We start from the raw sequence: 15,396 nt of genomic DNA on the forward strand, positions 1-15,396 counted from the left end.
AATCATTAAGACAATTTTTTTAAAAAATGTGCAAACAGCTTAGAAAACTTTTCATTTGCAAGGTTACTTTATAAAAGCAATGATTCACCAAACTCAACAGTTAACATAAGTACTATAGCTGAAATAGTCAATATTCAAACCAAAACTCCCAAATGTTGATCATGATTCCTCTTCACAGAAGCCATTTCTTTCTAGAAATATTATGTATTATAGATACCAGCTAGAATACCTGTAATAAGTGTCAAATGGTGCTATTTCTCTATGCTTTTATTAGTTGTCTTTCATAAACAACTATTTTCTATGAGAAGTTTGGCACACAGTCTCAACAGCATGACTTCATGGTACACATTCAAGCACAGAATTTCTGTCAGTTTTAACGTATTACTCGAGTAACACCCAGAGGAGACATATTACAATTATTTTAGACCCTCTAAGGGCCCATGTATATACAGACATGGTAGAATGTTCGATAAATTAAAAACAGACACAGAAAAAATTAGTGCAAAAGACTGTAGACATGCAGTTTCTCCAGTTTTAAAGTAGCACAGGCATGTTCACACTTGGCTTAAGCAAGCATGAAAAAAATCTTTGCTTAAATCACAGATGAAGCAGTCTATCTGTGTTTAAACTTACTGATTTTAAACTTACTGTGTATAAGCCTTCAGTTTCACAGGCCACAAAGGCCATTTGACCTTAATATGTCCACCGCAATACTATGAACCCACGACACACTGTGTTCAGCTTGTTTTTAGTAAACTGAAGACTGTTGCAGCAGATCTATTATAATAATTTTCATTTTGACCAAATTTAATCATTACAGGAATTCCACCTCATTAATACAATTACACTAAGGAATTAATTTGCCTTCTTAATGACAAATTTTTTCTACTGTTGAAGATTCATGCTAGCACAGCTTCAGTGCCTGAGCTGGTTTAGTTCCATATGTAAGACAACTCACCTACACTGGCTCACCCTCTGTGCAAAACACCCAAAGGCCAAAGCTTTCAGTGTTACAACAGAGAAGTCGCAAATAAGACACAAAATTATCATTCAGAAGAGTAACAGGGCAATACTAGAAGAAGAAGATATCCCAAAGTTTCAAAATAAAGATCTTTATTTCAAAATAGTGTTTGAGAAGAGCACATCCAGTTGATACAAAATACAAATAGCAAGTTAACCATTTTTTCAATTGGAACACTTTGCAGAACTATATCCTGAAACACTGTACAAGTTCACAAGAACTATTATAAAATAGACAGTTACGTTCTGATGTTTCAATTTTATTTATATTTTCACATTTGTCTCCTCCTAATTCTGCTTGTTTTAATTACACAAGGTGCTTATAGATTGCCTATAGAGTGAAAATTACAAAACAGAATTTAAATATAAATATAGAAAGGAATTCCTTAAACTACACACTAATATTCTCTGCTACAAAGATACATTTTACAGAAGTGCTAATATCTCTATGACAAATAGTAGCAGATTACATTTAAATGTCAAACAAATCACACAATTTTTTTCCATTGTTGGTAATACTTTGATACTTCTAATCACTATGAGGGTTAATAAACACTATTTTCACTTCCTAGTATTTCACAAATGAAGTGGGAAAAGAATATGTCTGCATATGTGTGTGCATGTGAGAGAGTCTGTACACATATGCATATATGTATGAACAGAGTTCCTGTATTAGTATTTGTATTTTAAAAGTACTGGAAGTAAATGATTAATAGTAAATACACTTCCCAGGTTTTCATAATTCCAATCAACAAAAAAAAAAATAATCTCAGTTCCCGTAAGCAGAAACAAAGGTTTGTGCAGAGCAAACTGTATAAATAAACTTTTACACAGAGAAGGGACTCCCTAGATTGATTAAAAAAAAAAAAAAAAAAACAACCAACAAACCCAACCTGTACCATCCTGTGGTAAAAGTAATTTTTACTAACATCCAGTATTCACTAAAAGCTTGATATGCAAACGTGCAGTTTTCCAAGCACAAAACTGGAACTGCTCCAGCAGGGCACAGATATCGGGCAGGACAGGAGACTGGAAAGTCCTCTGCACTGTCCCCAGAATGACAATCAGACAAGAAACATCCATAATTCACCTCTCCGTGACCAGGACATAAGGAAGGACAGGTAATGGTGCTGCCTAGCCCCAGAGAGCATGTCACCACCACCACGGTGTCAACCATAGACCTACAATGGGCAAAGCACTGTCTACATGTTTCCAAGGTGCATCGAGTCCCAGTGCTCACTGTGATGCCCCCAATTTCCCCAGAGGCATTATGCCTTACAAAGGCAAAATGCCTCCAGGCACTGCCACTCAACCAAGGCATCTCTTCCCCCTTCCCAATGTGGTTCAGACTTTTAGGAGTCATAATTGAGCCCCATGGGCCTGATTCTGAGCTTAGGGAATTTATCAGTTTAACTACATGATTCCTTATTAGCCTGCCTATTACCATAATATCTTTGTGCTCTCTAGCTGGAGCTAAACCAATGGAATATTCTGACATTAATGGAAATGCACTTCATTTATGCAACACATCTGAATCTGGCCCAATATATGGAAAAAAAACCACGCTAAGAATCAATTCTTGTAGTAGCTATCAAAAACCAGGTAAGAAACCCTCTGAGTAAATCTGCATTGCATCAGAATACACCACAATATTGCAGATGTTAAGGGAAAACGTAACACCTCCCAGCTCCCTAGTATAGTTGAGGATTTGGCTATGTTACCTTCAGTGATAACTTGCAGTAGTAGGCACTACTAATCAGTGTTCACAGGGAGAAGCTTTGGTTAATATCAGACCATTTGTTGACTTAGCTTCACACTCCTGTGATCTTTAGCTTGTCACATTTGCATAAACTGAATTCACTACAGTGGAAAGAGACATTTATGGTCAATTCACTCAATAGAAATGTGCTATTGGCTACCGATGACTCTTGTAGCAAGGCCTAAATTTACAAGATTCAACAATCTATAAATGAGAAATCTGGAGTCTAAACAGCAAAGTTTAAGTATGTGAGATCAAGATGTATAGGTGGTTTACACTGAAAAGTTCATGGGCTACAGACATGGATGGGAGAAAATAGCAGATGGTAAAGAAAACGGGTAGCATTATTCCCTAAAACTGGGAACGCCATAAACCTCTAAGTGCTGGACCAAATTCTTTTCACAATTACAATGACAAAGATATTTCTCAGAAAACCTTAACTGTCTAATAGGGAAAGTTGCCCACTGGATCCTAACCATACTTTTCAAACATTTAAAATCATATTCCTTTTATTTTTTAAAGGATACCATACACTTTTTAAATGTCCCTTTTTTACACAGTTATTTTAAAATAACACTTAAAATCAGAGAATAAACATTTTTGCATTTGCTTTTTGATCAAGGAATTTTGTCATTGAACGCAAGTCAGTTTTAATTTGGTCTTTATACCCTGTTCAAATTCTGCCATCCTCTGTGGATCTTTCTCACACAGTGAAGAAATAAATACTAAGTCATGTGATACTGGCTGTAAAGCCACAAACACTAACAAAGTCACTGATGTACAGGTTTAGATTCTTGAGTTAACTTCTGATAATTTCCCTTTTACAGCCAAATTTTTAAGATTTGTTAGTCTATTATTAGTCTGTTAGTTTAAGGATACATTTCATGTCTACGCAGATTTCCAAAGTCGCTTTCTAAAAAGAAGCATTTCAAGTAATATTAGTACTGAAGTAAAATATAAATTCTCTATTCTGTCTTGATTGATAACAACAAAATCTTGGTACTCTAGTCCATGGCAAAACTTACATTGACTTTAGTTTGCCAGATCTTCCGGTACTATCAATATTGACAAGGGAAAATACTAGGCATCTCTCACAAACCAATGAGACATTCAAAAAAAACCAAATATTGCCAATGTGACCACTGTAGCAAAAACACCAGGTTCCTGATGCTGACTTTTGAATTAAGTTTAAAATAACAGAGCAAAGTTGCTTTCGACCCAAAGAGATTGAAATAAAGACATTTTGCTTTTCAGAATGCCTGTAAAGGCGTGTTATGCATGGAGGCATTTGAACACTTAAACATTAAAGTAGGTAAAGGCAAACACTTAAGGCTTTGCCCTGTAGTCTTTTCTCTGACCAAAACCTGTCACTCAAGTTGAATGGCAATTTCGCCTTCTTACAGCCTGTGGTATCCAGGCCTATAATTCGGTTTCAATAAAGTCTTCCATTTGCAAAGCCAAAAGGAAGCTGGAATGTAGCTTGAGTTTCACATACAAAACTATACAATTTGTGTTAGAATACAGATTTGAGGATTGCTTTTAAAAAAAATATTTATATATAGGGTATTAACAGTGCAATACCAGTTGTTTGTGTGAAAACCTTACCTTGTCTTTCTTCAAATGTATTTAAAGAAAAGCTCTCCAGTTTTACAGAGAATAAAATAAAAAGGGATAAATATTTCATGATGGGAAGCAGATCCCACAGCATTCCATGCAGATCTCCAAGCAATCTGAAGATTCACAACATGCGTCCATTATGCCACAGTCCATATCACACGGGCAGTTACAGTCATCCCCCATCTCGTCCCCACAGCAACAGCAGCAGGCCTCCGACGTGCAGATGCCACAGGATGCTTGTCCCAGAACAATGTTACAGAGGGTGAGAAATTCACAGAACAAGCAAGCCAGGATACAGTGAACACAGCAATCTTCATACGCACCAGTTCAGTAGCATGACATGTGTGAACAAACAAAACAAACAAAAAAGAAGGAAAAGAGAAATCATTAATATGTTATTCCAAATTGAGATTTATCACAATGTCAAATAAGTAGCTAAAAGACTACTTCGTTTTTTCATTATGAATGATTCATTTTCATTCACTTTTCATTCACATTCACAATTTCATTAATTCAGAATAGACATAATCTAACACCACAAAGAACATGTTTCCAATCTTCAAGGTCACTTTTGCAGCCTAACTCATTTCCAATTCAGTATTAGTTTTGGTGCAAGTTCCCTTTCACCACTTCAGTCACCATGGGACTTCATGCAAATCCCAAGTACTAAACACCCACTTAGATAAATTTATCCAGTCACTTATTATATAAAATATTGGTATCTATTATCTTCAGTCATATCTTCTTTCAGCAGGCCCACAAAGTGATTTTAAAATGATTTTGAAAATCATCTTGTGAAGGAAGCTATCTTGCATCTTGCAAGAAGTGCATCTTGCCCTTCTGAATCTGCTTTGTTGCCTTGCTACTTCCAAAGAAAAATAAGGAAGCTGCCACAACATTTTTGCCTTTATAGTTTTATGTACACCTTAAATGCAGCATAACAGCATGTTACATGTTATTTCTGTACTTGTAACAATATACAAAACATTCTGTCAAAACTCAGATTTTTCTGTTGCTTTTCTACACAAAACTCTTGGCAATCCTTTTAATGTACTACTTTAATCTTCAACAGAGTTCATAACTACATGTAGAACTCCTAAGTACTACTAAATTACATGCGGTAATCAAGGTGTCCCACAAACTGTCTGCAAAAGATACAGCACCCAAGGACTAAATACATGGAATAACTTCAAACAATTAATACATCCACAAGACATGACAGGAAAACACAAAGATTGAAACTAAACATGCGCCAGTGAAAAGGAAGCTGCAGGAACGAGGGATATACTCAGTTGTATTCACTCTCCTCCCATAGTAAGCACATAACATGTATAAATTTATATGTATAAACATATTTAATTTGTAAGAGGCAGTGAACAGTCATCCAGAAAGAAAATAACAACTTAAAAACACAAGAAATGTTCAGGATAGAGAATTATTGTTCTTTCCTAGCTTCAGCTTTCATTCTTCTTTTTACTGCTTGCAAGCCTTGAACTCCTTTAGCCACAGACAACTGAAGACTGGGAAAATATTCAGGGGAAAAATATTCGGTACCATCTCATCCCTTCCTTGTCGCTACAGTCACGGTTGTCTGCTATGAGAGGCTGGTAGGAAAGACAGGATACTGAGCTACATGAGCATTTGGTGTCACCATCTATAGACATTACAATCTTACATTTCAAAGGCTGGAGACTTAACACAGGGGAAAGCTTGCAATTCCTTGCAACAGTCATACAATTACCAGACCTCCTAAACATATTTATAATGTCAAAAATGACGCAATAACTGGGGCAAGTATCTTGACTGATTCCAAGTACCTCTAACACTGCAGAAACTTTGACTGCAGGATAGTGTAGAGATGACCTTACGCTAGCAAGAATGAATACTTACAGTGATGCAGCAACAGAGGCTCAGACCTGCAAAATCTGTCCCAAGCAGCATAGTAACTACCTGAGCTCTTAGCCCACTCTAAACATCACACTGCTGGGGATTGATTTCTCTTATTTAATATACTACTTAGATCCAAACTTAGCTTGGGAATACGTGTATTGCAATGTGGTCTCAGTCATAATATATATAATGAATGCTTATGGGCAAACGAAAAAATGGAAATATCAGGAGAAGCAAGCAGGGGAAAAAAACAATATCAGAAACTCCCTATCACTGTGCAGGAAGCAAAACTGAGAGGAAACCACAGATAAGATTAAGCTGTTTTAAAAGAAAGTTGTTGCTTGTATTAAAAGGCTGCTTTTCCCAAGAAATACCGTCGCTAAATAAATAACCTTCATAGAAAACCCAGAAGATGTGTGAAATAAAACTGGGGAGTATCAGTTCACTGAAGAGGACCAAAGCCAGACCGATAGCGATTAATTAGCTGGTTGTCATGGAGATGGTGTTAAATTTGTTCAGGTACAATCTCCATTTAGATTTTCTTTTAATATGAAGGAAAAAGATAAGGAAACCAAGAGTTCTATCCAAGAAGCCTGTATATTTGAGGAACTGAGGTTTTCACTATTTTGCATCTTTGAAACACAGCTGAAAGAAGCTAATACCGCAACTAATTTTGTTCTACAGTTTTTTAAAGAAAACACCAGAATAAAACTTTATGTGTATCAGTATTGAAAACAAGATGTTCAAAGAAATCTTTCCTGCATCATGCAGGGGTATGTAAAATTGCAGAGAGAGAAATAAACATTCACAGAAATTATAAGTATTTATTGATGGACAAGAGACAGAGTTCATAGGCTAAACAAAAGGGACTGCACTCAGAAAGCACTTTCTGGACCCACAAGAGAACTTTTCCCTCCTAATCTAAAAAACTGCTAAATCAACACTTACAAGGAGAGGCTGTGTATTTAAATAAAGATATTTCAGAGGTAAAAGCTATAAAAAAAAGTTCCAGGACACAGAAAGAAATTTTGACCATTAGTGTTGTGATGGAAACTCTGTGGAGGGTCTGTCTTTCCATCTCTTCTTCATTGACTAAAACACTAAAAGGATATATTTACCTACTGTTTATTTTTATTTCCTCTCCCCATATTGCAAAACTAATTTTCTGTTTAGAAAATCTTTATATAACAATTTTACTTAACCTACACAAACACTTAACATAGAGATAGCCTTTACTGCTCTCTTCATTCTTGCAATGACTCATTTGTACTGTGAACATAAACTTTGATCCACATTTCAAGGACAAACCTGAAATAATCACGCTTCTATATTCTTCATGTTATTGACTTTTAATAGCTATCCAGGTAGCAATCATTTAACACATGACAAAACATGCTGTTACCTAGCCCTACCTAACTTGAATTCAGAATCATGACTCTAAGGGTCTGTAATACGTTCAGATCAAATGGGTGGAAGAATAATTTCTTCCATGTATGACTCCTACTTCTTAGCTGCTTATCTACAGATGTAATTATAAGGAAAAGGAAGAGATACAGTCACAGTGGCTTTTTGCAATAATAACAAATCTACATGCTACACAAAACTCACACATCCTTCTCTAGTACCCATATTCTTACAGCAACCTGTCAGCTCCTTAGAAAAAATTATACAGCTAAAAACCACTTTCTTTGGTTGCTGTTGCAGGGTGTCATGATCAGTGGAACCCAGCCACAAAGATGCTGCTATATAAAACTCACTCCAGAAGTGATGACCTCAGGTTTTTCATTACCATGTTGGAGACAACTAAAATATATTTCACTGCTTGCACAAGTCTCCCTAATAATTCTTTCCTGCTTCCACGACCAAAGAGACTATTTTAAATTACAGATTATTTTAAATTTCAAAACTACTTTAACATGTTAAGAATAAAGACTATACTTCCACTCTTTGACCTTACCACATCAAAATCCTAATAGTTTTTACAGACGAGTGAGTAGTGGAACACATTAATCCAACTCGAACTAAGATGAATTTATAGATTCGGGAAGAATTTGGGGAAAAAACCTAAATTTTATTATCTTATGTGTGACAACATGTTTTCTGGAAACCTTGAATATATTTTAGTCTTTTCTGATAAAGAAATGATATAGCAGTATCGGTTATGACACTGTATTATCATAAAGAAAGGCTAGCTTAAAATGATTACTTTAGCTTCCTTTTTTTAATTAGAGGTTTTTTCATTCTTTTTTACCCATTAGATATACTAATGCAATTAAGAATTAGGGGTATGTCTTTACCAAGGATCAAACTCTGTCTGCCTTGATGTTCCTGATGCAGCACTGTTGTTAAATAGTTAACTCCCAAGTTTCTTGGGGTTTAAGTTTTCATGAAATACTTTCACAGAGAATTAGTCTGTCTCACTAAGTAAGCCCACCATTAATGAAGATGAGCTTTTCCTTAGGACTTCCACACTATACCACACCAGTCTCAAATATCCATTGCTTTTCAGTTCTTCTATTACACTTCTCTCTAATTAATGTAGAAATGCTGCACAACAGATCAGCACTACACAAAAGTGAGGATGTGGGGTGTCAAACACTGTGCACAGGTATACTCTATAAAACAAAAATCCCAAACAAAACAGTACATCTACCTTAGTTCCTTTATCAAATGCATTTAATTTCATCAAAACATAGTCTCACATTTGTTGACTCTGACCCAAGTTCCCAAAAGCTATGCTGAATGGCGTAAATTACGATAGGTCTTGGTCTGTAGGCAGTGGTAGTATATTTTATTAGATCAACTCACGGTTGGGGGAAAAAGATGAGCTTTCAGACACAAAAGCTCATGTTCAACTATCCTTTCATTTTGCCTGGGATGAAAGTTAGACCTGAAGTTAAAAGGTTCAGCACATACAGCATTTTTAAATCCCAATGTAAGTAAAGCTGTTTCCTTAGTCCTTTGGCACATCCCCAAAAGTTACAGATTTGTTAGGGAACTTCTTCAAAACTGTTAAACAATGCCAAGGCAAACAGAAACTCAACCAACTAGTCCCAAGTTTTTGCTCCTTATATCACACACATCCAGCTACTCTGTGCCGATTTAAACAAGGAGTGTATACAGTACATGTAACATCTACTTTAACTGGGTTATAAATGTTACCACAGATAATATCCAGAAAAGAAATAGCCCAAAATCCCTTATTACTGTTTACACCCCGTTAATCAAAGCCCAGAGGGCCCCACTACGTACCTTATCCCAGTTGTAATAGCTATGGTTTTTTTAAGGAAAAGAAGCAATATCAAGAATAAAACAACTTTAATTTTTGTCCATGTCTTTAAACATTTGTGCACGCACACAACTTTTTATTTCTAAAATCTTTGCGTACAGATATTATCCTGATATCCAGTTCCTTTTAAATACTGAAATGTATACTGCTTTTATTTCAACTTCCCTTTTACCTCTTAATTTTTATGAAAAGGTGCAGCTCTACTTAAGAAACAGACTTTTAAGAGAACTATTGACCATCAAAACTGTACAAACAACACAGAAGTTAAAATGAAAAATGTACAAACACACATGCAGGCTGATCTGCGCTGCTTTTGTAATTTTTGACACTAACCTGCCACAAACTGACCCAATAAGCTTTCATACCAAGCAGGCAGGTCACATATGATAAAAGGTTTTCATGTCTGTAATGGTAAATAAGCTCACTTACATGATGGTGACCTTGGTCAGCTTCTTACTAACTATATTCACCGAGTTCAGACAACTCAGAACAAATCTCCAGGCACTCTGCTGTCTCACAGCGAGAATCAAAAAGGGCAAAACCTCCATCAAAGTGGCAGCTGAGGTCCTCAGTGGGGGTTTACGCCGGGCCCCCGCAGAGCCCTGAACAGAAGCCCCAGCAGGTGCTACAGGCATCCTGCCGGCCGGCGGCGCGGAGCCAGCAGCAGTGGGGATGAACATGCGGTGCCGATGGCGGAGACAGCCCACAGCCAGAGTGGCACTGCGAGCGAAGAGAAACCACCCAGCACAAGGTTTCATAAAGGTGCGTATTACACAGAGGTGGGGCATAAACTTACTGAGCAGCGGCATGCATGTCATCACACCACCGTTCCTCTAACGTACAGGGTGGTGTGTGGCCACTGCTATCCATCCCCTTCCAGAAAATTCACGGCATCCAGAAAAATGCTCAAGGAAAAATAAGAAATGCAGAAAGAACAAACTGACCTGCCGCATGGAGTGTAGTTATCCCTAGGTAACAGAGCTACATTTATTTAGATGTGGGAAAGTACAGTTATAAATCATAACATATGTGATATTTCAGCATTTTTAAATAGAAAACTATCATCTCTATTGGTCAAGAAAATTAAATTGTTGCCTGAACAGGCAAATCACTCTGCAAAACACATGAAAAGTTTCATCAAAGCTTGTATTCTAAACTCTCGATACAGATATAACCTCAGGAGTAAAATGATCCAGTTCAACATACAGATATACTAAGAAACATGCCAATTTACAATATCTAAGGCTTCCTTAGAACACGAAGCTTTGATTGCCATTGCTGATCACTGCAAATGCTGATACTAGTTAGGTGCTAGCTAGACCGTGACCTTATAAAATGGATACTGTAGGAAGACCTTTTTTCATTACATGCCTTGTTTTCCACTCACTCCTGTTACACAAGACGGAGACCAGCTCCCAAGACTCCTATGCAAACAAAAATATAAACCATGCTTAAAATGCATCACTCTTCAAAATGCCTTCTTATAAAAATCACAAGTTTGATCATATGATGTTATTTGCCCATTGCTTGATTGACAACTGCGTTCCGAAATAACCTTGCCTAACAAAAAAACTCTCGGTTTAGCACTTTGTGCTTAGATACAAATCAATTTGAAGCAATTCTAAAAGATAACAGTGAAAATTTTGGCCCAAGTAGAGAGATTTGCAGGATATTAAGTAGCTACCTAAATGCTATTTAATGCTATGGGATAGATTTTAGAAGTATGTATTTGTTTAAAAAAAATAAAAAAAGAGAGATGGTCAGCAAATATTTCTACAGTGTTAGGCTATTCATGGTATAATGCACACTCATACCAAAATTCAGTAAATAATACTAATCCAATGACAGAACAGTATATAAAAGAAAACTTACTGCTGCTTTTGTGGCACTCGAGAAAAATAAAATAATAATTTTTAAAATTCTATTCAAAATCATATGCCCAAAAGGAAAGGTGACTGAAAACTATTTTTCAGTTTATACGAAGTTATATAAACCAAAGTAAGATGCTCCTACTTCAGAGGTCTGCCACCCTCCCAAGAGAACTACTCACTACTTTCCATGCGTATATACCTATTGGTTCTAAAGACCCTGGCTTAACACAAAGGTTATTTGGTGAACTTGCTTTGTCTTCAGTTAAGCCATCAATATAACTTGGGATACTCTAATAAATTAATGTAGTCAAGCAGCGCCAGTTAAATAGTGCCCACCAATCCCATGCTTGTGCTCAACATCTAGAGCAGATTAAATTGCATCATGCTAAACAGGGGAAAAAAGTCTCATTCAAATGTACCGTGAAATGTTGACTTTTAAACATTGGATTTTTTTAAAAAAGCACAGGTTGGGTGAGATTGTTCACTGCGTCTCTTAAGCTCAGTAGCACAAGATACACAGTCCAGAAGGTTGAGGAATGTTGCTTCAGGCCTTGCTCCCGGAAAAGCATAAGTGAGAGCTTAAATCTGGCAGCAAGCCTGCCTTGCCTGTCCTTCCCAGAGCCTCACCCCTGTGCTGCAAGCTTTCTGTATCTACTTCACTCCTGCATCTAGCCTTATTACACTTCCTAAGACCTATCTTGAACAAAATCCTGGAAAAGAAGATGCCTTCTAGTGCCTCCCTGGTTTAGAAAGCCTGGGAAGGAATAAAGTGAAGATCTCACTGTACATACAGGAGGCAGACTCATGATCTGCTCACCACAGTTTAACAAGCTACCCTTTTCAGATGACTACAGCAACCGTGTATGCCCTCAGCCTTCTGAATATGTGAAGTACCACCCTAAACACAAATTATCACAAGTTACTGAAGTTGTGGGAGCTACCCTGCTAAATGTAGGACTGTGAGGTTGCAGCAACTTGACCAGAGGTGAGGGCTCCATTTCAAAACTGAATTAAAACGTCTATTGCCTCTCTCCACCATTAACTTTTTATAAGCGAATGCTTTGATTACAAAAAATGCATAACTTCAAGCTTCATAAGGTTTTGGTATGAAAACTCAGTTTGGTTTTCACAAAATAATTAGTGCCTACTTCATTTTGCCCCCTCTGCCCATTTAATTAAATTCCTCTTCCATCCCTCCCACTGCCCAGTTTCTTCTTCCCTTTCCTCCTCCAGTTCTGCATATGTCATTATTTACCTTCCACTACTCTGACACACACATGTATGCATTCAGTTACCCATTTTTCCTCTTTTCCTAACATCTGGATTTACTGTTCATCTGTCTCCTTCCTGTCTCCTTTAGACCTCCTCACCTCTTCACCTTGCTTTGGACAGGTACCACTGCTTCCAAACACAGCAGCTAGACTAGCTTCTTTTCACTTATTTACAGATGCTTTTTTAGGTTTCCAAGGTGTTTTGTTTCACTACACAACAGGTGCAGAGAGTGACAATTTTCTTTGCTAGTGGTCTACCAACCAGAGTTTTGAAAGAACTGTGACACCTCTGACATCAATAATTTCAAATATTATTGAAATTTCTTTGAAAAAAAAAAATCTTTTATTCCCAACATGCACTGAAACCTATTCAGTCGCTTTGAAAAATCTTTAGAACTGAAACAGTGTTTAAAAATTGCTTTTTAAGAGGGACACTCCTACTATTTCATAATTCCTTTGGTTTTTTGTAGTGTAAGTTATGAAGCTGAGTAAGATTTCTTCAGGGACAATATGAATTAATAATAGATGCAGAGAAAAAGCAGAGATGGTGAATACACTCACACCCTCCCAAGCCTCACTGTATGTGAAAGTGTTTCTAAGCAGCATATTCTGGGATGCTGACATGACTCCATACGCTACAGGCTCATTTTAAAAGGCAGTTTTTAAAGCTTTTATACTACCACTACCAAAAAGTCTGTTATGTTTTAAGCACTTGCAATGCAACTTCAATTCCAAAAACTCACAAGATGTCATCTACAGCGCAAGTGGAGTCTGCAGCTGAAACAATTAATAGAAGAGTTGTTAACCATAGTGGGGGGATTTTGGTGGGGTGGGAGACTGAGACTTCATTTAGCTTTCTGGCATGTACACTGAAGTCTGCAGTGTATGACACGGCATTTGCTAACCTTTTAAATAAGCATAAGCCCAAATAAGTTTCTGCGCAGGGTGGGTGGCAATCCTGGATGTTTCTTGATTCTACCCTGCTTCAAGCACTACCAGGTTTTCTGTTCTGTCAATAGATAAGATGTTCTAGAGCAAAATAACTACCACACCTGGACTTATTTTGCATTACAAATAGGTGTGGTGCTCCAGAAATATTCGCATCTTGTCTGTGAAGAAGAAAGAAGACGACTGCAGCTTTTGGGAGGGGATAAAAAAAAAGTGAAAAATATTTTCTCTTTTCTATAGTCCTTGATGACCAAAATTTTCACTTTTCTTCCTTCTGAGGACATACTCCATTTCTTTTCTCTGGCCACTATTCTCCTGACTGGCAACAGAGCAGAGCACTTAAGGTGGAACACAAGGCTGATGAAGTAAAAATATGTGGCATGTATTTTCAGGTTTTTTATTATTAAAAAAGAAGTAATCTATAAATTAGATTATAAAATCCAAGTTTGTACATAAGGAATAGCAAAATTAAAGTGAACTGGAGTATCTGAAAGCATTCAAGATTACCTGTTCTACTAAAATTATCTGGACGCTATTGAAGTAAATTGAAATAGCTGAGTTAATTCGGGTGACCGATTATTCAATACTCACACTACAAAAAAATAATAGAATCTGTCTATTTCTGCATAAGATTACTTAGGAAACTGCATACAAGTTATATCATTATACTGTATAGATGTGCACAAACACAAACGTACACCTTCAAGTAAACTCAAACCCAGCAGTTCTTCAGCAGTAATCAATGGCTTATGAGGTTAACATGCTATGAGTTAAAGCAAAGCCAAGTAGTTAAGCAACATTGCAAATAATTTCCAATAGTTTCTATGTTTGCCGTCTTCCTGTAAACCTTTTCAATAATTTCTACAGAAATGTCATTGGATCAGAAGCGTCAACTGCTCACAAAAATACCTCTTTGCCCACAGAAGTATGATTCATAATACAAAGAATCTGTAGAGGTTAGGTTCAAACATTGCAAGACTGTCTATGCAATCCTCAGTCACAGGACTTACTAGTGTACTCTTCTGGTTTTGTATAGTTAGATTTATTCATCAAGTATACGTATTGCTGGTTTAAATGCAATTAAACTCCTTTGAACAAATAACCTGGCTAACTATACCAAGTTCTTTAAGTGTAGCCTTCCAGAAGTAGTCATAAGGGATTAACATTTCTTAAATCCAAGAACACAATTATTTTTAAGTTATGGATAAATCATTTTTCCTTAAATAGTGATGTTTTTATGTTATTTTAGATATTTCAACTGACCATTGCCAGAGTCTCTGATTATGCATCTTATCAAAAAACTGATGGATGACAGAACAAATTGCATATATATTGATACTTCCTGCAAGGTAACAGCTTGATAAGAATATTACTTATAGCGTGTAGTTCCCCTTTGCAGCCCTACAGGGTAAATTACTGAAAAGCTGAATAAACTGTCAGAAGGCTTGTACATGTGTGCATGCAGATGTGTAGATACAAATCCTCTAGTTATACTTTAATCATTGCATAATAAAACTTGTGCTTCACTCAGACTGGTTAACAGAAAACTTAGAGCAGCAGATATTAGCAGCATAGGTCAAGCTATTCAGAGCATATATCCAAGTTCCCACATTCAAAATGAGAACATTACAAGGTTAGATGTATAACGTTGAATATATTTAATTTTAGCTATTAGGTGACTCAAGTAACTACATGTGACAGTAAGGATTACTCTGTATTTCTCTGCTTTGA

General features: G+C 36.6%; 1 protein-coding gene across 5 annotated transcripts in view; it reads right to left on the reverse strand.

Moving 5' to 3' along the window:
* Positions 1-1,096: 1,096 nt before the first annotated feature.
* The window catches only part of MDFIC (MyoD family inhibitor domain containing), a 53,394-nt gene continuing 39,094 nt past the window's right edge, over positions 1,097-15,396 (reverse strand). For all 5 annotated transcript variants that reach the window (XM_064447144.1, XM_064447151.1, XM_064447137.1 and 2 more), the window contains exon 5: positions 1,097-4,707. In XM_064447144.1, the coding sequence (XP_064303214.1) occupies positions 4,460-4,707 (248 nt within the window). In that variant the 3' untranslated portion in view covers positions 1,097-4,459. The remainder of the gene's footprint in view (positions 4,708-15,396) is intronic.

The sequence above is a fragment of the Phalacrocorax carbo genome, chromosome 1 (genome assembly GCF_963921805.1).
Source record: "Phalacrocorax carbo chromosome 1, bPhaCar2.1, whole genome shotgun sequence".
In the NCBI taxonomy this organism is placed as follows: Eukaryota; Metazoa; Chordata; class Aves; order Suliformes; family Phalacrocoracidae; genus Phalacrocorax; species Phalacrocorax carbo.